Source organism: Balaenoptera musculus, chromosome 7 (genome assembly GCF_009873245.2).
Source record: "Balaenoptera musculus isolate JJ_BM4_2016_0621 chromosome 7, mBalMus1.pri.v3, whole genome shotgun sequence".
Lineage (NCBI taxonomy): Eukaryota > Metazoa > Chordata > Mammalia > Artiodactyla > Balaenopteridae > Balaenoptera > Balaenoptera musculus.
This window is the reverse complement of record NC_045791.1, coordinates 35,066,056-35,088,857: the sequence shown is the minus strand read 5'-3', so window position 1 is coordinate 35,088,857 and position 22,802 is coordinate 35,066,056. Positions and strand designations below refer to the sequence as shown.

The 22,802-nt window shown below is 38.5% G+C and overlaps 1 protein-coding gene across 1 annotated transcript in view; it reads left to right on the top strand.

Annotated features, from left to right (window-relative positions):
• The window catches only part of NEB (nebulin), a 215,649-nt gene that overhangs the window by 60,348 nt on the left and 132,499 nt on the right, over positions 1-22,802 (top strand). The window contains 17 exon segments of the mRNA XM_036858909.1: positions 730-936; positions 3,734-3,790; positions 3,792-3,839; positions 5,238-5,324; positions 5,326-5,346; positions 6,816-7,127; positions 7,254-7,460; positions 7,853-7,957; positions 8,962-9,069; positions 12,406-12,717; positions 12,918-13,121; positions 15,324-15,428; positions 17,324-17,431; positions 17,778-18,089; positions 18,381-18,584; positions 19,069-19,173; positions 22,202-22,309. Of these exon segments, the coding sequence (XP_036714804.1) occupies positions 730-936; positions 3,734-3,790; positions 3,792-3,839; positions 5,238-5,324; positions 5,326-5,346; positions 6,816-7,127; positions 7,254-7,460; positions 7,853-7,957; positions 8,962-9,069; positions 12,406-12,717; positions 12,918-13,121; positions 15,324-15,428; positions 17,324-17,431; positions 17,778-18,089; positions 18,381-18,584; positions 19,069-19,173; positions 22,202-22,309 (2,610 nt within the window).

Sequence of the window (22,802 nt, the reverse complement as noted above, 5' to 3'; positions counted from 1 at the left end):
TAAGGAGGTGATGGCTGAAACAGCTATTAGAATAAATGTGAGGAAGGCACAGAGAGTATAAAGCCAAGAATTCAGCCATAGAGGCCCTTTGGTGGCTAGGGAAAGTGAATATAAATTATGAACCAAATGCAGGCCATGCTGAGCCTGTATTTCTCTTTGGAAATGTAAGAGATGAGCTATAGCTGGGGAGGTACATAAGTACCCAAATGAAAGCAACCATGGTACAGTTATAGGGGGAAATGTCTGATTTGAGGGGAAAAAAAATGAAATTTGCACAAAGTATCAATGAGGTTTCTGGCATACCCGAAGGAGTTGTAACCATGGTGGCTGCTGAAAGGCTTATAGCAAAAGAGAGAAATGGAGTCCTCTAAGTCTTCTATTAACCAAGGGGGCTTGGGGATTTTTGTAAGAAAGTTAGTCCAGCATGGTCACCTTTCTTGAGATAGTAGTCACATGGTAGATTGATCTATTTGGTATTTCTTAGCACTTTTTCTTTATGAAGGCATTGAGAGAAGCAAATAAATCACAAAGATATTGCTGCTTGTTTTAAATTCCTCATGCAAGGAAATGTAAAAAAAATAAATAAATAAAGTTTAGGGATAAAAGTAATTAAAGTTGAATATACTATCGGTTGAAAACTGAAGTGGAACTTATGGAATATTAAATACCCACTCATGGTTCTTGGAAGATTTGGTTTCTTCTCATCCTCGAACTTTTCCTCTTTTGCAGAATCAGTACAAAGCTGACTATGCTGACTACGTGAAGGGCATTGGATGGCTCCCTCTGGGCTCCCTGGAGGCTGAGAAAAACAAGAAAGCCATGGAGCTTATCAGTGAAAAGAAGTACCGCCAACACCCAGACACTTTGACGTATTCCACCTTGATGGACTCAGTGAACATGGTTTTGGCCAAGAATAATGCAAAAATTATGAACGAAGTAAGTCTTTCAATAATGTAGCGTTTCATAAGCATCAGGAATAAGCCAGGCATATCTTACATTTAATCTACAGGTTTTGATAACAGTTTTACCGAATCATAATTAATGTTTCCTCTACCTTGATAAAGGGTCTTGTAGTTAAACAAACAAACAAAAAAGATAGAAATCAGTCCTAATAAGTGCCCTCTCCAAATGCTCAATGAACCACCCTACCTAATAGACATAACAAAGTAAGTATGGACTCTTTTCTTTCAATGCAGATCTTGAAAATGAGTCCCATTTGTCTAAGGCGAAGTTAGTAGAAGCTCATTATGCTGAATCAGTAGACTGTAGGGCTGATAACAGCTGGGTGTTGCAGCCCACCCCTGCTTCCTTGCTCTTTTGATGGAATAAAAGAAAACTCCTAGATTACATGGCTGTAGCAGCATTCTGAGCCAGGACCTTCTCTGGGCAATGCTGAGAGCGATAGCTCTCCACCAGTAGTTCCCTGGATCATTAATGACTCCAGCCTTTAGAAAAGCCTTACTGTAGTTTGACATAATTAGCCATAATTTGATTTCAGGACCAACAAGTACATCACCCTTGGACATCTGTTTTTAAGTTTCAAATAATAAAATAATTGCAACAACATTGGTTATATTTTGTGGATCATAATTAGAAATGCCATTGATTAACCAAAAAGGGGAAAAATAATTTGGACCTGAACATGAAACGATTGCAGAAAATGATGTAGAAAGATAGAGCTGTATTACGCTAAGTCTCTGAGTAAATCCTCTGGAGTCTTCTGAGAAAGAATTTTGTCAAGAAGACCAACCCCTTTGAAAGGGACTTGTTGACACAAGGCAAAAATCTCAGTGCCCCTTTTAAGACTTAGAATTTAAACTACCACAAACATACATTTACTTTTTAAATATTAAATTAAGCCTTTCATTTTTTCAATGTTAAAGATTACCATTTTAAAATAATCATGCCAAGATGAGAATCACAGAAATAGCAAATGCTAACACTGAGAGATATCTTGGTGGTCATCAGGTTGCATCCCTTCATTGCAGAGTTGAGGAAAGTGTGGCCCAGAGAGGCAAGGCACCTCCTTTAAAGACACACAGCAGGTCAATGACCTGGTCTGGACTAGAACCAGTACTCTAATGACTAACTATTGCTCTTTCCATTAGAATTGTGTTTCCAATACTATAATCACTAGCCACATGTGATGACAAATCTCAATTAATTCAAATTAAATAATATTAATAATTTGTTCTTCATTCACATTAGCTACATTTCAAATGACTGATAGCCCTGTGTGGCTAGGGACTATCGTGTTGATGACACAGATGACAGAACAGATGACACAACATTTTCATCATTGCATCGTTCTGTTGGATTGCGCTGGTCTTGATCAGAAGTCAGAAAATTAGTTTTTGTAAATAAAATTTTATAGTAACACAGCCACAGCTATTCATTTGCATATCATCTGTGGCCGCTTTTGCACTGCAACAGCAGAGCTGAGTAGTTAATAACAGAGATTCTGTGGCCCACAAAGCCTAACATTATTTACTATCTGGCTCTTTACGTTTACTGACCCCTGATCTAGAAGAAGACTCTAGCAGAAGTTTTGGTTTTGTTTTTTAATCAAACCTGGCTAAAACAAAGAGATAGCATTTTTCACCTATAAAATTTGCAAAGATTCAAAAAGTTGTGTGATATACAGTATTGGAAAGGGAGTTAATGTAAACTTCTAATCAACAGTTTTTGTTAATATTTGTTAAAATTAAAACTTCAGTTGCCCAGTACCCTTCAGAAATCCTCATGTATGTGCAAAGATATACACACATACATACACACGGTAATATTTTTTGCAGGTTAGGGTCCCCAAAAAGAGATGCTGAGATGGAATTTGGAGTACAGGGCATTTTTCAGGGATCAGTACCAGTGAGGGGAGGACTGGCAAGAGGGGTCCGACTGTGATGCCAGCCCTACAAAGCCTATGCCAGTGCCCCAGAGGGCTCTTGAGTATATACGGCCCGCCGGAAGTGTCCTGAACTGGATGGAATGGCCAGGTCTTGGTACCGCCACTCTGATGAGTAACTGGATGGCCACCAGGGAAGAGTGTGCTCTTGAGTGAGGCAACAAAACCTTGAAGCAAGTGACAATTTGGAGGCTGTCTGCCAATAGTTGCTGCGACCAGTCCTCCCTTGAATGAGTGTCTGGGTTGTACATCTCCAGGCCCACCACAAAGATCATGGCATCATTGCTTATAGTAGCAAAAACTGGAAACAACAAATTAAATGTCTATCAATGGAGAACTGGTTAAATCAGTTGGGTTACACCTCTTCATGGAATACTGCACAGCTCTTTAAATGAATGAAGTAAATTATTAAGAGGGCTAAAAGATGTCTAACCTATAATATTAAGTAAAACAAGATGTAAAACATGTTTATATAACTTCATTTATATTAAAAAAAGGACTATATGTGGCCTTCATATGCATAGAAAAGTTTAGGGTGGAGATGCTATATCCAGGCTATAAAATAGGAAGGCAGGACATTTTTACTTTCCATCTACATCCTCTCCACTGTCTTGTTTGAATGAGCACCTTTTCCTTTAAATTTTTAAAAACTAAGAGCCGGCTATAAAAATACATAAAATATTGATATTTGTGTATAATAATATATGTACTAAGTGACTTCCTTTTAAAACTTTAAAATACTAACTTCCACTGGTTTTTTCCTTCTCTTTTCTTTCTTCTTTTTTCCTTCCTTTCTCTTCCTTCCTTCTTTTTTTTTTTTTTTCTTTCCAGCACCTCTACAAACAAGCATGGGAGGCTGACAAGACCAAAGTCCACATCATGTCTGATAATCCCCCAGATTATTCTGGCAAAGGCAAATACAATTAATATGAGTGATGTGAGTATAATTCCTCCAGTTGTCATCTTATTTCCTACCTATTTGAACCCATAAAAACAAATTAACTAACTAATGTCTCGATTTTGAGAATGACTGTTTTGACAATGAGTGGGAACCCCACAAATGAGAATCTTTCTAATCTTGCTTTGCTACGAGTAGGAGTCGGCCTGTTGATGGGACAGCAGTTAGGAATTCGAAGGGCAGTTGGATTTTGTTCTAGGCGTAGGTACTTCTTATCAAACTAAGAGAAGTTAAAGAGAATTGTTTAGAGCCCAGGATAAGAGATAAAGAAAGAGTGAATCCCAGGACTTTCTAAAGAGTCCCTCTACCAGCTTGTAAATGATTCTAAAGAGGCAGTCTTGGGAAAAGCTAAATGGAAAGGGAAGAATAACATTTGAAGAATTTAGGTCAAGCCCCGTAAGGAATGTGCAACACTTACTGTAGAAACTGCATAAGTGTTTTATTTCACTTCTTCCTCATCCTAACCAGTTGCCAGGAAACCCTCCAATCCTACAGTTTTTTAAAAAAGATTTATTTATTATTATTTACTTATAATAAATGCGCATTGTGTCTTAGTTGTGGCACGCGGGATCTTCATTGAGGCGTGCGGGATCTTCATTGCAGCACACGGGCTTCTCTCTGGTTGTGGCGTGCAGTTTTCTCTTCTCTAGTTGTGGCATGCAGGCTCCAGGGCGGGTGGGCTCTGTAGCTGTGGCACATGGGTTCCAGAGCGCATGGGCTCTGTAGTTTTGCCGCTTGCAGGCTCTCTAGTTGAGGCGCATGGGCTCAGTAGTTGTGGCATGCGGCTAGTTGCCCCGCGGCATGTGGGGATCTTAGTTCCCTGACCAGGGATCGAACCCGGGTCCCCTGAATTGGAGGTGATTCTTACCACTGGACCACTAGGGAAGTCCCCCTACCAGTTTTTTTTCTTTTGTTTGTTTGAATTACACCGGGATTTGGAATTGTTGACTTCTTTTGGATTGTAGTATCCACACAATTATATACATGAAAGGTCAATTGCAAACAGTGAAGTCTTTTGATGTAGAACATGGCTATTTTGTATTCTTCTCTTGGACTCTTATTTGACAAAATGCATCAGTAAGAATCTACTGGGCTTTCACATTTTTAAAAAGCATATTTACAACCTAATAGAGACCCAGTAGCTCTTACTTTTTCTGGTGGTTTTTGACGATGTTTTAATTTGTAATAGATTTTGTTTTCAAACACAGTTATGTTACTTGTGAGAGCATTTAGCCCGTGAACCACCAATGAAGCATTCTGCTGAAAGACTTTAAAAAAAAAAAAAAAAGATGCTTGCAGTGCCAGTTTACCTCTTTTAAAATAAACCCAGACTTTTCCTATTTAGAAGAAACTATTTCCTTTGCCTCTCTTTCCCAGAAACTCTACAAACTTTCTTTGGAAGAGTCTAAAAAGAAAGGCTATGATCTCAGAACTGATGCCATTCCTATCAAAGCTGCCAAAGCCCTCAAGAGATATTGCAAGCGATGTAAGTCTGAAGGAAAGCGGTCACCTGACTGGGGGTTTCTAATCTACCAAAATAATAAGGGCTGAGTTCTAGAAACACTGAGTGAATAAAATATGAGAAAGAAAGCATGCCTGCTAACAATAGTCCCATCTGTTCTGTGAAGGCTTCTTAGCCTGCTCTTGTGTTTTCTCTGGTATTCTGAAAAAACAGAATGCCAGCCACATTATGACCACCTTGTACTCCATCACCAGGCTATGGCCGGTAGAAATCCAAAGCCCTTCCTAAGTTTTCTTAAGACTGTGTTGTTCTTGCTCTGCCTCTTAGGCTCTGTCTTCCTAACAGGATGTCCCAGGAAGTGGTGTGCTGGGGGTCTGATCTTTGTGGTCATGATAGCTGATTATTAAATAATCATGAGTTTTGCAAACCTTCTCATAATAGTTTAATAGTTGTTAAACTATTGGTAGCTTGATATCAACCATAATGGGAATACTTATACCACAGAAATTGGCAAACACTACAAATTAGGGCTTTTTTCCCCCAGAGAGCTGGTGTGCCAACACACTGTTGCCATAACGCATCACCTTTATGAAACTCAATTCTTTCATTTGGTTGTTTCCACAAGAAATCCACTCACAGTGAACATTTAATGATTTGGGGGTAATGAGAGGAGCGCATTCAGAGCACTCGTTCCTTAGCCATCCCCCAGGTCTACTTTCTCTTTCCTCTTCCACCTCTGCTCTTCATTTTTCCTACCTACCCATCCCTATCCCACTCCTACATTGTCCTGAGAACTCCAGACTTCTCCCTCTATTGTGCTGGAGTCATTTGGCTCTCCCAGCTCCTAACGCCTAACTTGTACACCCGAACCCACAAGAGATAAGCAGAATAAGAAGTTTTCCATGCATCAGGATCTCCCCATGAAAGAGGGAACTTGGTGATAAATAGTAAAATTTCTTCCCCATTATACCAGAGTAGAGAGTCTTAAAAGAAAAAAAGCTCCACAAAAATAAAGCTGCCCTAAAATTATACTGTGTATCTCATAACTAAGCCTCTTCTCATCAGTGAAAGACTGGCTGAATGATTTTTCAGGGCAACATTAAACTGCTTAGAACATTCTGCTTTTTCTTCTCTCATTTGCTGTACACTTATTACCTACTAAATGTTCTTTAACAACAGTGTATGTGTGAAAATCTGGGTGGTGTATCATCACAAGGTCTATGTTCTAAGCTTTAATGACTTTAGCAAGTCACTCACCCCTCTGGCCTCAGCTTACTGTTCTCTAAAATGGGGGCAGTAACAATAACTTTGCTGTCTACCTCACAAGGTATAGTTGTGATGATCAACTTACACAAATAAATGTGAAAAAAGTGTTTTGTGAACTGTAGAATTCTATAAAAGTATCCCTTTTTATGAAATACAGAATATTGACACTAGAATGATTTCTGGTCAAGGGAATTGCTCTGAATAAATATTCAAATTTTTCTTCACAGTATAAATACAAACACAATTATGAAAAGGAGAGGGGGAAGATGGTTGGTTTCCGCAGTCTTGAGGATGATCCCAAATTAGTCCATTCCATGCAAGTGGCCAAGATGCAATCTGATCGGGAGTACAAGAAAAACTATGAGAAAACCAAGACCAGCTACCACACCCCTGCCGACATGCTCAGTGTCACAGCCGCCAAGGATGCCCAAGCCAACATCACCAACACCAACTACAAGCAGCTGATTCACAGTTACTTCCTCCCTCCAGACTCCATGAACATCCAGCTGTCCAAGAATATGAATCACATACAGAGTGATGTAAGGCTCTCTTCTTTCTGAGTGATGGTTGCATTCTTAGCATGAGAAGGGAGATTACAGGCTCCTGTGCCAAGTTTTGTATCTAAATTGATAAGGTAAAGTAGAATGTGCTTCTTCTCTTTATAGAATGTATATAAGCATGACTACAATGAATGGTTCAAAGGGCTTGGCTGGAGTCCAGCTGGTTCCCTAGAAGTGGAGAAGGCCAAGAAAGCAACTGAAAATGCCAGTGATCAGAAATACCGCCAGCACCCTAGCAACTTCCAGTTTAAGAAGCTGAATGACTCCATGGACATGGTTCTTGCCAAGCAGAATACGCATACCATGAACAAGGTAGACAGAACAGCTATCCTTCCTTGTAGCTCCCAGCCAGACAGGGCTAGCAGTCTCTGGTTCTTGTTTGGGAAATTTAGTTTGGGCCCACCACTTCTATGCAGTGAGAAACAGTACCAGAGCACTCCCCTACACCATTTTCTTCTGCTCCCTACCTCTTATTTTTATTTTACTTGCCCTTCTAATTAAGTTAGAAATTATTTGTTCTTTTAAATTATTTTTTTAAGTCTGAGTTTATTTTTGGTGTCTTTTCTGAATCATATACTACTTTAGTTACTAAATTAATTTAATCTAATTCAAATTGAGTGCATTCAAATATTGTTATATTTTTTTCTTTCTTGTTTGTCCTAAAAACTTATTAAATTTTAAATGTATGCTTTTTAACTTTCTAGTACCTATACACCGTTGATTGGAACAAAGATAAAACCAAGACTCATGTGATGCCAGATACACCAGATATTTTACAAGCCAAGCAAAATCAAACACACTACAGTCAGGTAAAGCTACATAAAAATTTTGCTTGAAACTAATTGAACGTTTTAAATGATGTCATGGTATATAATTGCTGTAAATGCTGAAGCAGTGGAAATGAAGGACTCAAACTGGTTAGCGTAGGGATGTTGCAGTTTATGGTGGTTTAAAGCAAGGGCTTCAGCTGTGATTATATATCCCATGGAGTAGGCATTGTGCCTGTTTTGTTTATTTCAGTACTCATTGTGCGTGGCGCAGTATAGAAAATTGATAAATAGCTGTTGAAAGAAAAAATGGCTGTTGAAAGAAAAAATTGCACCAAACAGACCTGGTATGAGCTTTGGCTTTGCCATTTATGAATTGTGTAATATTGGGTCTAAACCTTAGTTTCCTCATCCCTAAAACTGGGACCATAAAAGTGCCTATGACGTTGAATTGCTGTGAGGACCAAATGAGAAATTCCATGAAAGGCTTTCATCACAGCGCCTGGCACATAATAAGCACTGGATGACCTTCAGCTATTTTTATTATTGTCCAGTTTTAACATATGTACATCCATTCAATGAATTTGATTCAAAAAGATTGACTTATTTATTGCACTTTACAAAAGGCATTTCATTATCTATTACTTTTATCATTTAGATAATTAAAATATGTTACCTGACCCTTTTTTTTTTAAATCAATTTAACATCTGTAATCAAAATAGTGAACCTAGACTGTACTTAACTGCAAAGGGAATCTACCTAATATACTTGATATGACCATATTGTGTCTGAACAGAAAAGGACGTGATCAACTACACTACCAAGGAGGTGGGGAGTGAGTCTCAGAGGCAAAAAAAAAAAGAAGCCAGATCATGTGATGCTAAGTCATTGCTCTATAAACAGCTGCTTTGTTTTATCCATATCTTAGAGATAAGATAGATGATGTTAAAATCTGATGTCTACTCTTTAGGTACACTTTTGTTCAATAATCTGTTTGGGTTTTAATATACACTGAATAATGCTAAATAATTTCTTTAATTTTCAGAAACTCTATAAACTTGGATGGGAAGAAGCTTTGAAGAAAGGCTATGATCTCCCAGTTGATGCAATTTCTGTACAATTGGCCAAAGCTTCAAGAGACATTGCTAGTGATGTAAGTATTGTTTGAATTCTATGAGGATACACTGTTATCTGAATCCAGTACCTTAATGCTGGTAATGATTTTCACAGATAGGCCCTAACTTTCAAAATGTAATGCCGTCCCCTTCATCTTCTCCTACCCTCTTCACTTACCCCAAATTCGCTCTTGTTTCTCACTGATTGAATATCAAAAAAGGGGCTGCCTGGACAGAGACTGAGCCAGAGGACCTACAAGATGCATTACACTAAGACATGATGTTTCTAGACATTACAGAAGAACCAGAGATTTCTGTTTTCCCCTGCTTGCTTGCAAATAATTTTCCTGGCTTCTATTTGTCTATTTTAGACAAATTCAAAGTGCCAGATAATAAATAACCTCAACAACCTAATGTTAATAGATTTTTCTTTGCACATATTTAAAATTAGCTTCCAATTCTTTTTATTTAGTCCATCCTTGCATTTACACAATTATAATAAATTGGCTCAGGGTATAGAAAATACAGAAAGTGGCAGGAATTTAGGTTTAAGATCCAGAGGACTTAACTTTCCCCTGGGTATCTGGTCAAAAGTTCATAAAACAAGGATATTCACTCTCCAAGGCAACTTCTTCTGTTTTTTTTTTTTTTTTTGGCCGCACACAGTTTGTAGGATCAATGCCGACCAGGCATTGAACCCCAGGCCATGGCAGTGACAGTGCCAAGTCCTAACCACTGGACAACCAGGGAACTCCCAAGGCAACTTCTATTTATGATTGGAAAGGGTAGTAAATTTGGTAAATAAACTGGATATAGTTCCTATTGATCAATTAAATTTTTATAAGTATTCAACTTAGATATTCTGCAAACACTAAAACATATAATTTTGTTAACCCCAAAAATTAAGCACCAAAAATTCAGAGAACTTTGGTTATAGAGAATAAATTACCAGAATTTCATAGGGAAGCACAACCTCTTAATCAAAATCTTTGAAACAAAGCAAAACAAGGATTTGGTTTGGAGAGAAAGCGTGTCTAAAGGCAGAATCTGACATAAAGAAGATGTGGTACATATATGCAATGGAATATTACTCAGTCACAAAAAAGAATGAAATAATGCCATTTGCAGCAAAGACCTAGAGATTGTCATACTGAGTGAAGTAAGTCAAACAGAGAAGGAGAAATATCGTATGATATCGCTTATATGAGGAATCTAAAAAGAAATGATACAAATGAACGTATTTACAAAACAGAAATGGACTCACAGACTTAGAGAATGAACTTATGGTTACTGGGGGGAAGGGGGGAGGGAAGGGATAGTTAGGGAGTTTGGGATTGACATGTACAGACTGCTGTTTTTAAAATGGGTAACCAACAAGGACCTACTGTTTAGCACAGGGAACTCTGCTCAATGTTATGTGGTAGCCTGGATGGGAGTGCAGTCTGGGCAAGAATGGATACATGTTTATGTATGGATGAGTCGCTTTGCTGTGCACCTGAAACTATCACAACATTCTTAATGAGCTATACTCCAATATTAAAAAGATAAAAAAAAAATAAAGACAGAATCTGACAATAAATTCTAAGAATATAAGGGAAGTTTGTCTCTAATTCAGTTAATCTGTGGCACTCCAGAAGTGTTGAGAATTAATTAGATGGCATGTTATTACCCACCCTCCAGCTTGCAGGTCAATACTTCATTAAAATGAATAGATGTGGTAATGAACCTAAAGCAGTAGTGATGCTTGAACGGTCCCCAGAAAGTAAACTCATTTTCATTTAATGTTAGTGCTCCCCAAGAGGTAAAGATAGTTTAGGAAATGAAATTGTGTCAATACTTTCCTAACAACATAATATTTGATAGTACCTAATTTCTTTTCACGTAAATCTGTTAGAAACTTTCGAAACCTTACCCTAAAATTAAATTACCTATAAATGAATTTCCCACCATTGTAGAGATTGTATCTCCTCTCAGTTTCAAATGGTTCTTGTATCTATACAATCTAAGGAGAGTAGAGCTATTTTTTATGAGTACTCAATTTAATAAGTTAGAATCATAGAATTTAGAGTTAGAAGATAACTTAAAGGTTATTTAATCTAATCTCCCACTCAGCATCCTACCTTCTCTCCATTCCAACTGGTCTCTGGATACTGACGAATATAAGAATTTTTGTGTCCTTAAGGGCAGGTTGTTTCCTTGCTGGACCATCTCTAATTGACGTTATCTATTTCCTTATTTCGAACATGTTACTGATCAGCCCTAGGTCTGTGTTTTAGAACACCACAAAAGTAGCATATTTCCTCTTTCACCTGATACCCTTTCAAACATTTCAAGTTTCTTACTTATTCTCCTTTGGTTTTAGCTTTATAGGTCCTTCAATCCTCTGATCATTCCACTTGTGATTTATTCTATTTTTTCAAAACCCCTCTCAAAATAGAGTGCCTCAAAACTCGGTGTTGTTTTCCTGTTTCAGGTCAGGCCAAGCAAATGAGCTTCTGATTTGCCTTTATCTGTACTCCTACAGAATCTCTTACAAAAATCTACTTTTTTAAAAGCAACTTTGTCAGATTGCCCACATTGAGCTTATAATCCACGTAAACTCTTGAGGGTTTTTAGTAGACATAAACATGAAGCTGGGTGTCAAGAGAAAGTAGAACCTACTTCTGTGAAGTGTAATGTATGTTCAGCATCTGGTATCAAGTAAATGCTATTATTCCTCTCATTATTATTATCCCTCTTGTCACTGTCATCCAACAATAATGCAGTTTTTCCCAATTGAATCTAAATACTAGATTTCACTACTAATTTCTTACATTTATGTAGTTCGTTTTGACCTATCTTGGCAATATGTTGAGATCTTGTGGAATTTTGTTTCTAATTTAACATGTTTAGCTGTTTTTATGTGCATGAAGATATGGATCCCGAACAATCCAAGTTTATGTGACATAATTATATGGCAAACCACTAAAAAACCCTGCTGCTTATTAATAAATTGATCTACACTATTAGTCCTGTTCATCAAGTCCTGAATCTTCCCAATTTTTTTTTTTTTTTGCCATTCAGCCATACCTTTCCATCATTCCCATAAGGATATCACAAGAGCTTTATCAAATGCTACCCTAGAGTCAGCATACACAATGCCTAGCACATCCCAATATATATTTCTACCTCTAGTTGAATTTAATTTCTCATCATAACCTGTCCTGATACTCAGCTACATTATGTTTTTTTGGAAGCTTCCACCTAAGTTTTCACATTTCTTATTAAGTTAAATGAAATTCTCAGTTTTGGAAAACAAACATGCAAACAAAGCAAACTGAGTTTAACTTGCCCTGTGTTTATGTTAATAAGAGAACTGTTTTCTCCGATTTCAGTTTAAATATAAACAAGGCTACCACAAGCAAGTCGGCCACCATATTGGATTCCGGAGTCTGCAAGATGATCCAAAGCTTGTGTTGTCCATGAACGTAGCCAAAATGCAGAGTGAAAGGGAATACAAGAAGGACTTTGAGAAGTGGAAGACCAAGTTCAGCAGCCCAGTGGACATGTTGGGAGTGGTGCTGGCCAAGAAGTGCCAGACTTTGGTCAGTGACGTAGACTACAAGAATTACCTGCACCAGTGGACCTGCCTGCCCGACCAGAGTGACGTTGTTCAAGCTAAAAAGGCTTATGAACTACAGAGTGAGGTCAGTTTCTACTAAATCTCATAGTTTATGTAGTACTTCATATCTCATAGGAGTAGCCATTTAATCGTAGACAGACTGAAACTAGATAGATAAATTATTATTGAATATCTAAAATGCATCTGTTTGTAATGCATAGAATCACTTGAGTCAAGGGTCCAGATGAGGATGGAATTTTGATGGCTTGCTTTGTATTTTCACAGAATTTGTATAAGTCTGACCTTGAGTGGCTGAGAGGCATAGGATGGAGTCCCCTGGGTTCTTTGGAGGCAGAAAAGAACAAACGGGTTTCAAACATCATCAGTGAGAAGAAATATCGCCAGCCTCCAGACAGAAACAAGTTCACCAGCATTCCTGATGCCCTGGACATAGTTCTGGCAAAGACAAATGCCAGAAATAGGAGTGATGTGAGTAACTCTTCAGAAATAAATAAAAGAAATTATAGTGCCTGATACCTGGTTAGGTGCTCAATAGTATTTGCTAAATAAATTAGTAGAACAGCACAGCATCGCATCACACAGCATAATGTTTTTTTATTTGGTTACTTCATTTGAATTATCAGTTACCCTACACTGGATCATGTAAAAATGGGTTAGTATAAATTTTGTCACCCAAATCTTGCTTGCTTATTTATTTATCCAAATCATAAAGAAAAAACTACTGAACGTATTTTTTTTCTTTGAAACTTGAGTGCATTAAAGACCCAGATTTTGTTGGGATAGAGTATATGAGAGGGAGATATTCTGAGTACCTTACACAGGCACAGTGGAAATGTCATAAAGAGTATATAGTTATCTCTTTATCTGGTGGTTCCCAACCAGGGACAATTTTGTCTCACAGGGGACATTTGGCAGCACGCAGAGACCTTCTCATAACTTGAGGGTGGCATGCTACTGGCATCTAGTGGATAGAAGTCAGGACAGTTCCCTCACAACAAAGAATCATCCGGTATACAACACCAATAGTGCTGAGGTTGAGAAACTCTGATCTTTCTTAATCAGAAAGGTTAGTCCAGAACCAGGATAAAGGTATATGGAAATTCACAAGCCTTGGTTTGTTGTAGTCCTGAATGTCTTAATTGGCTCCTCTGGGTTACATGGACCATAGTAAGCATGTTCAGGAAGGAGAAAAGTGCCAACCCCTCACACCCCACACTGCACACCTCAAAGGGAAATTGATAAGTCCAAGGAACCAATGAGACTTTAAAATCTTTTTATATTGAAATAATTTCAGGTATACAGAAAAGTTGAAAATAGTACAAATAATTCATGTATGTGCATCTTTATACATACATATATCTTTTCACCCAGATTCTGCAATTACTAGCATTTTGTCACTTTTGCCTTTTTCTCTTTCTCCCCCTCCCACCTCTTTCTCTTTGCTCTGTGTGTGTGTGTGTGTGTGTGTGTGTGTGTGTGTGTGTGTGTGTGTGTATGTGTGTATGTGTATAAGTTGCTTCCTGATGCCGCTCTATCCCTAAATGTGTATTTCCTGAAAATAAGAACATTCTCTTTGATAACCACAGTGCAATGATCAAAATCAGGAAAGTAGTGTTGAAATAACACTAGTCTACAGAATTTACTCAATTTTACCACAAGTGTCCTTTATAGAAAGTAAAAATCTTTCTGATCCAGGATCCAATCCAAGACCACACGTTGAATTTACTTGTCATGTCTTTAGTCTCCTTTAATCTGAACTGGTTCCTCACTTCTTTGTCTTCCAAGTCCTTGACATTTGTGAAGAGCACAGGCCAGTTGTTTTGTAGAACCTCCCTAGATTTGGGTTTGTCTAGTGTTTCCTCATGATTAGATTCAGGTTTTGTGTTTTTGGCAGGATAGCACATGTTACATCCTCCCCCATATAGGCACATAATATCAATCTGTCCCATTACTGATCATTTTAACTTTGATTAATTGGGTGAAATGGTGTCGCCAGCTTTCTCCACTGTCTGGTTACTATTTTGTCCTTTGTAATTGATAAGTATCTTGTGGGAAGATTCTCTGACAATGTAAACACAGTTTTTCATCAGACTTTCACCCCCTAGTTTTAATAAATCAATGAGATTTTTGTTTGGGTCCCTCTGTCTTCTGTTGAAGAAAGACGGATGATGATCCCGGGACATACAAGAGGCTTTGATAAATCTCATACAAAATCCTTTGGGAGAATCCTAATCCTCCCAAATAATTATGAGGTATAACTATATAATAAACCACATAGGAAATGAGACTCCCTAATATATAGACATACCCTGAATATGTCATCTTTTCAGAAGATAAGGGCTGTCCCCCAGTTAAACACTGAGGGAGACTTTTACAGTCCAACAGGTGGAGAACTGCTGCTCCATTTGATGATGTTGGCAAAGGCTTTAAATACTTGGGTTGATTTCTTACAGGCAGGTTAGTTGTAACTTTGAAAAGGTAATCCATAATCTATATTTTTGAAGGCAGTTATGTCTCAGATGAGTCAAAAAATACTATATTTTCTGCTTATGTTATCTGCTTATGCTCTTGTAATGCTTAATTTAGATGAATCAGTAATACTGTTTGAAGTTAACTATGTCACTCACTAATCTTACAGCGCCACTGAAAAACATTTATTTCTCATTTTAGAGACTTTATAGAGAAGCTTGGGACAAGGACAAGACTCAAATCCACATCATGCCTGATACACCTGGCATTATTCTGGCTAAAGCAAACTTAATCAATACAAGTGATGTAAGTTTCCAAATTCAGCATGTGTTTTCAGAAAGCTCATTTTATTTTTATTTTTTAAAATATTTATTTATTTATTTATTTTTATTTGGTTGCACTGGGTCTTAGTTGCAGCAGGCGGGCTCCTTAGTTGCCGCACACGGGCTCCTTAGTTGTGGCATGTGAACTCTTAGTTGCGGCATGCATGTGGGATCTAGTTCCCCGACCAGGGATCGAACCCGGGCCCCCTGCATTAGGAGCGTGGAGTCCCAACCACTGCGCCACTAGGGAAGTCCCCAGAAAGCTCATTTTAATTGCGCCTAAGGCAGTGAATTTATTTGGAATTTATTTTGAATACTTGAATCATTTTAATTAACAAACTACAAGTGACTTAGAGTCCTCATTTAGTGGTTTTAAGCCTGAACATCCAAATAATTGGCACTCCCTATGTCAGATAGAGTTGGAGGGATGTGCTCTCTGTTCATTATAGTCCATTATTACACATGTTGTCATAATGTAATGGTTTGTATAACTCTTCCCTATGTGGATAAGAACTTCTTGGGAGCAGAGACAATTCATATTTGATCTGCAGTGCTTAGCTAGTATAGTGCCTGATATACATGAAATTCAATAAAATTTAAATGAGTGAGCATAAAAAACTGTTGCACACACACAAAAAAACTCAGGCACACACAAAAAAAACTCATGCAGGATAATTTCATTTTTATTTTTATTGTCATCATGGCATAATCTCCTGAAAATTATGGATGTAAAAATTAATATTTTAAAGACAAGTTCTAAATTCTAATACAAACACTTTAGCTTAAATAATGTTCTGGAGTAATGACACAAAGGACTAAAATATAAAAACAAGTCCAAAATCAATAGGCACTTTAAACAATCTGGTTTCTAAATGAAATGCATTAAATTAGATTCTCAATTATTTAATTATGTAACAAATCTGAAGAAGCACATTATTTCACTTAAGCTTTTTAAATTCAATATTTAAACTTTCCTCAAAAAATCTTACATTTTAAAAATTATGAAGGACTTTTGTTTCTTACCTAAAAATGTGTATCCTACTTTTGGACAGCCCTGTATTGTGAAATAGACTCTGTTTCACAATGTGTTAGCTACATAGTCCGTTAGGTGTGATTTTCCCCCACTAGAGGTGTTAGATGGGAAAAGGCATTGCTCTTGGGCTTCCCTGGTGGTGCAGTGGTTGGGAATCCACCTGCTAATGCTGGGGACATGGATTCAAGCCCTGGTCCAGAAGGATCCCACATGCCACGGAGCAACTGAGCCCGTGCGCCACAACTACCAAGCCTGCGCTCTAGAGCCCGTGAGCCACAACTACTGTGCCCGCGTGCCACAATTACTGAAGCCCATGCGCCTAGAGCCCATGCTCCGCAACAAGAGAAGCCACCACAATGAGAAGCCCACGCACCGCAATGAAGAGTAGCCCCCGCTCGCTGCAACTAGAGAAAGTCCGTGCGCGGCAATGAAGATCCAACACAGCCAAAAATAAATAAATTAAATTAAATTAATTTTTTTTAAAAAGGCATTGCTCTTTTCTAACAAAAACTTCTAATGAAACATTCAAAGTTAATTGGAAAACAGCACCTAAATGATAATTTCATTTCATTTCTCTACCAATTTACTTCTGTCTGTCTCATTCTCATAAATATTTGGGAAGAGCTGACATTTAATTTTATTGATCTAAGTAATTGAAGAGCTTTCAAGTTTAAAACAGGATCATCAGCAATCAATGAGCATAATTTCCAATTACATTTGAGTATTCTAGAGCACATATTGTACTATCCTCATGAGTTCTTAAAATATTTAGCACTTTGGATTCATTATGATGCAGATGTTTATAGAAAATAGCTTTTTTCAAAGTGATTTTCATCTCTTAACAGAAACACTACCGAATGGGTTATGAGGAGCTGAAGAAAAAAGGTTACGATCTTCCCGTTGATGCCATATCACTCAAAGCAGCAAAAGCATCCCGAGAAATTGCCAGCGAAGTAAGACTTTATCCCTTGTTTGTATTGATTGGATTGCAATTTTCACTTCAAAGCAGTCTCAATTTAATTTTAAATTGAACAGAGTCCTCCAAGTAACAAATTAAAACATAGTGAAATGATCCCAGGGACGCAGTGTGGGATGAGGATAAATTCAAGGATACATTTATTATGTATGGAATTTTGTAGGATTTAGCCTTTAATCTTTCCTATCAAAAAAACCTTAAATCTGTGGCTCTCTACCCTTGGTGATATTTGGAATTAATGTTCTCTTTAATTTGCCACAAAGATAGTAATATAAGTTAATCTCAAAAAGAATAAGACATAGTTTCTTTTTTTTTTCCTTTAGTACAAGTACAAGGAAGGTTTTCGCAAGCAGCTTGGCCACCACATTGGTGCCCGAGCGATACGTGACGACCCCAAGATGATGTGGTCCATGCATGTGGCCAAGATCCAGAGTGACAGGGAGTACAAGAAGGACTTTGAGAAGTGGAAGACCAAGTTCAGCAGCCCAGTGGACATGCTGGGGGTAGTGCTGGCCAAGAAGTGCCAGACCTTGGTCAGTGACATAGACTACAAGAACTACCCGCACCAGTGGACGTGCCTGCCCGACGAGACTGACGTCATGCACGCTCGGCGGGCCTACGACCTCCAGAGCGACGTGAGTACTGAGGATCATAGTGACGTGCAAAGGTGGGAAATCAGTGAATTAACACCCCTTGGATAAGTGGCACCAAACTCACCAGCCCCTGCAAGTGGGGCATAACATTTCTTCTTTTCCTGTGAGTGTTAAATGTCAAACCCTCCAGACCGAAAAGGAATATTGTCTGATACCCTGCCTGTCCACCAAACTATGTTTTCAGGAGTGTTCTTACCTTATTTCATATCCTTTTGATGAAAATGTTTTCCCAAGCCAGAGATAAATATTTATTGGCTATATTTGTATCAACAGAATATGTACAAGTCAGATCTCCAGTGGCTGAGAGGCATCGGCTGGGTTCCCATTGGCTCTTTGGATGTGGAAAAATGCAAAAGGGCAACTGAAATTTTGAGTGATAAAATCTATCGCCAACCTCCAGACCAATTCAGGTTTACCAGTGTGACTGATTCTCTGGAACAAGTGTTGGCCAAGAACAACGCCATCACTATGAACAAGGTGAGCCTTCCGAGTTCAGAGAACCAAGGTAGGACTCCTAAAGCTAAACCAAAGGAAAAGAAGCATGATCAGGAGAAGAAAGAAATAGAGCAGTGAGCAACAAAAGATATCTGTCTGTCTATCTCTCTATATGTATCCATATCTGTCTACCCAATGTCGATGTCATTTATATTTTAACATTTACTTCAGTAGTTATTTCATGGTTTTGATAAAACGGTACATTTTTATGGAAAATCATCTCTGCATAAAAGATATTCTAAATTTCCTTTTGTTAACATACAATTCAGAGTATCAGAAGGCACTCATACATATCTGTTCTACTATGAACTGGTTACTTTACTTGAAGATACGTGTAAAATACATAATGTGTATAAAATACGTAACCTTTTGTTATTTCTCTTTATAAAGTTCTTGTGGCCTTGAAGTTTCGATTAACAATACACTGAAGTTTTTTCCTGATGACATTTTATGTTCTCCTTGCTAGCGTTTATATACGGAAGCCTGGGACAAAGACAAGACCCAGGTCCACATCACAGCAGACACACCAGAAATTACGCAGGCGAGAATTAACAAAATCAACTACAGTGAGGTGGGAGCAGATGCTAATTCTATGACATTTGCATGGCGTTTCATATTTCAATTAATCCATTCCATGGTGATGTAATACTAAATGACAACTTTGTAAAGAATGTCTTTTCTTGCTCCGTGTGAATACCAACTCTTTCATTTCTCGCTTACCTAAACATCAGTCTTCAAGTAACACATATTATCATTTCGGAAGTGCACATTATAAGAACGAATGATTTAAGCAGTAACCAGAAGATTAATTAGACCTTCCTCCTTTATTAATTTAAGAGATTAGCAATAGACCAAAATACGTTTATCTCCTCCTTATGCTAAATACATAGCTGTGCTAAATGTATTTTCCACATATGACTTATTTTTCCTAAATTGTACTTTAGGGTCAAAATTTAAGATTTTTAATGTACAAGCTTTAAGTCAAGGATTAAAATCACAGTACAATCAAATAACACCAAGAGACAGACAGACAGAGACAGAGAGGATCTGTCAATATACAAATATATTAGCAAGCCCATTTCCTATTCACTTTCTGTGAGCATAGAGCCATGTGCCCCCATATCAGAAGCACAGATGTTTAGGCTGAGAGGTCAGTCTCCTCTAGTGCAGGAGTCCCCGCCCAATAAGTCGTCATCCTGCCTTTGCTTAAGTGTTCTCAGTGACGAGGTGCTTATCTCATAAATCAACCTATTTGTTCTGGAAAGTTCCTTTAGAAGATGCTTCTCATGTATTGGGTCAATGGTTTCTCTCTGCAGACCCACATAATCCTCTAAGACCATGCAGAACCAAACTGTGCCGACTCCATAAGCGCTGTGTGCCTCCGCTGCCACTTCACCCCAGGTTCTCTTTCTAATCCAAACATCCCAAGCTCCTGGGCATTCCTCACATGACATCTCTGCTAGAATGTGACTCTCAGAACCAAACAAAATCCTGTGAGTGAGGAATGACTAGTGTAGATAGAGTACAGTCGACATTGCATTTCCTCTTCTGGACATTTACCCTCCATTTCTGCACTCTGTGCCTTGGGGCTCCTTAGGGCTATGTCACCGCTGGTGTGCGTGGGAGTTGGGGTCAACCAAAACCCTAAGACAACTTACATGGGCTTAAACTAGGTTTCCTCTACCTTGTATTTATACATTTGGCAACTTAAATCTCAGTTCAAAGATTGACATTTATCTCTCTGCATTTTTTTCTTAGAATGAGCCTATTGGTTTAAGCCTGTGGAGATTTTTGTGAATCTAAGATTCTGTCTGATGATGTATTAGTTATTTCTTCCAGCTTTGTGCTACCAGCAAGGAAAATATTGTTTCTTTGACAGCATAAATCAATAGCGTGTTACTCTTCTGCAGAATATAACTGAGAGAATTTAAATTGATTAGCCACCACCTTAAGTCATTTTATTTTTCAAGGGTGCAAACTATAATTTTAAAGCTTATATAACTAGCTCTTAATTGTCACCCCAAACTAAAATTGTCAAGTCCCACTCTCAAATCAAAAATAAGTGAATTTTCAGCTAAACCTGCACTATAGGTCCCATAGTGTTACAGGAAAGCGTGTGCTGTATGAGCAGATATTTTAAGGGACAAAGGGTCCCTGTAACTAGCCACTCAGCCTTTCTGGAACTGTCAACTCTGTCTTTGCTGCAAAAGCTCAGAGATGTTGTATGTTGCCCTTGGTTTGAAGAGGCCCAGGAAGAATGCCTGAACTGATTGCCTAACCTGCCTGGCCTGCTTTCTCTGACTTTTCTCTATCAGCTTAGTTCAATTCTATTGTGTTTCTTTCTCATTTAGGATAGGAAGATACAATGCAAATTTGATGATGTCACTCTTCCTCAAAGATTGTTGTTGGTTTCCCTTTTCCTATAGGATTAAGGACAAAGTTATCTTAGCACCAGGCCTTCATAGCCCGACTCCCAATTCTTTTCAGTCCTGTCCTGCCACTTCCCCGGGCACTGCGCGCCCCCCATCCCCCCCGCTTGATGCCACTGCACATTCACTCCCCCGTACTTTGATTCATGGAAGTTCCTCTGCCCTTGACCACCATCTCAGTCTATTGAAACCATATTTATCACTCAGGGTCCAATGCCAAGGTCATGCCCTCTGAGGAAACTTCCTGATTTTCAATTCAGAATAAATTGCTCCTTCCTAGAGCTCGTTCTTTCTTTTTTAAACATTCAATCTTTTTTTTTTTTTAATATTATTTATGTATTTATTTGGTTGCGTGGGGTGTTAGTTGTGACAGGTAGGCTCCCCAGCCGTGGCTCGTGGGCTCCTTAGTTGCGGCAGTCAGGCTCCCCAGCTGCGGCCCCAGGGCTCCTTAGTTGCAGCTCTCCGGCTTCTTAGTTGCAGCATGCAGGCTCCCCAGCTGTGGCATGCAAACTCTTAGTTGCGCCATGCATGTGGGATCTAGTTCCCTGACCAGGAATCAAACCCAGGCCCCCTGCATTGGGACCGCGGAGTCTTGTCCACCCCTGCGTCACCAGGGAAGTCCCGTGGAGCTCGTTCTTAATAATATGGTTAAAGCACCTTTCATGGTCTGACTTTTTGGCAGCTTGTTCCTCAGGTTATCAGTCTTTCCATCAGTTCTCCCAGAAACCTTGAAGATGGGAGAGGCCTCATATTCATCTTTGTTTCCCAAGTACCAAGCACAGTCATGGCACAGAGTCGGTGCAGAATAAATGAGGATCAAATGAGTTTCCCTCCTGCCCACATTTTGCCACCCATGAGTTTCAGCTTAATTTTTCCACTTCTTTCCAAAACTGATTCATCGTTATAACTAAAAGTTTTAAAACCATGAATAATGTCTGTATATGGCTAATGTAACGTAAGTTTTAAAATAAAAAAACAAAGGTGCCATATTCCATATAGGTATCCTGTTTAAGTCTCAACTTCAGCCAAAACCGCAGAAAGCTTAGAACTCTCAAAAGTGAGATTATTACAGGCACCTACCCGTGTAGAACTTGGTGAATTATTTTAGTCCTCTGTCGTTTTTGGATGTGAATGTCAACATGTAACTGATTTTTTTTTGCCCAAATTTAGAGTCGGTATAAACTCGCCAACGAAGAAGCAAAGAAGAAAGGCTACGACTTGCGAAGTGATGCCATCCCGATCGTGGCAGCCAAGGCCTCCAGGGACATTATCAGTGATGTGAGTTGTCAGTTTTACTCCTAGTATGTGGTCAGTCTGAAGTGACGTTTTCACTGAACTAAATCTTCTAAAAGAACTTTCCTGGCCCTTTGGAAATATATCCTGATGTATTTGTGTAGGGTTTTTCAAAAACCTAGCTTTGAGGGAAATGAAAAATTTGATGTTTACAAAAAAGTTTTATAACCACTAAGTCACAGTATCTTCAGTGAAAGCTGATCCACCAGGAATAGAGAAAGATCCATTCATGTGGAATTTGTTAGAGTGTAGCTGCAGGATTGGAGATGCTTATATAAAAATTGTCATAGTGCTTATAGAAAGTGTGACTCATAAACTTAAGTTCTCCCAGTGAGAATCAGGGCCTAGCTTTATATAGCATTTTAATATACAATATTCAAAAATTGCATATGACACTTGCCATTACAATTCACCCTTGTAAGATCATGGAAAGAAGGCAGTTGATCAGTGCCAGACTAGCCCAAACGTGCACCCTTAG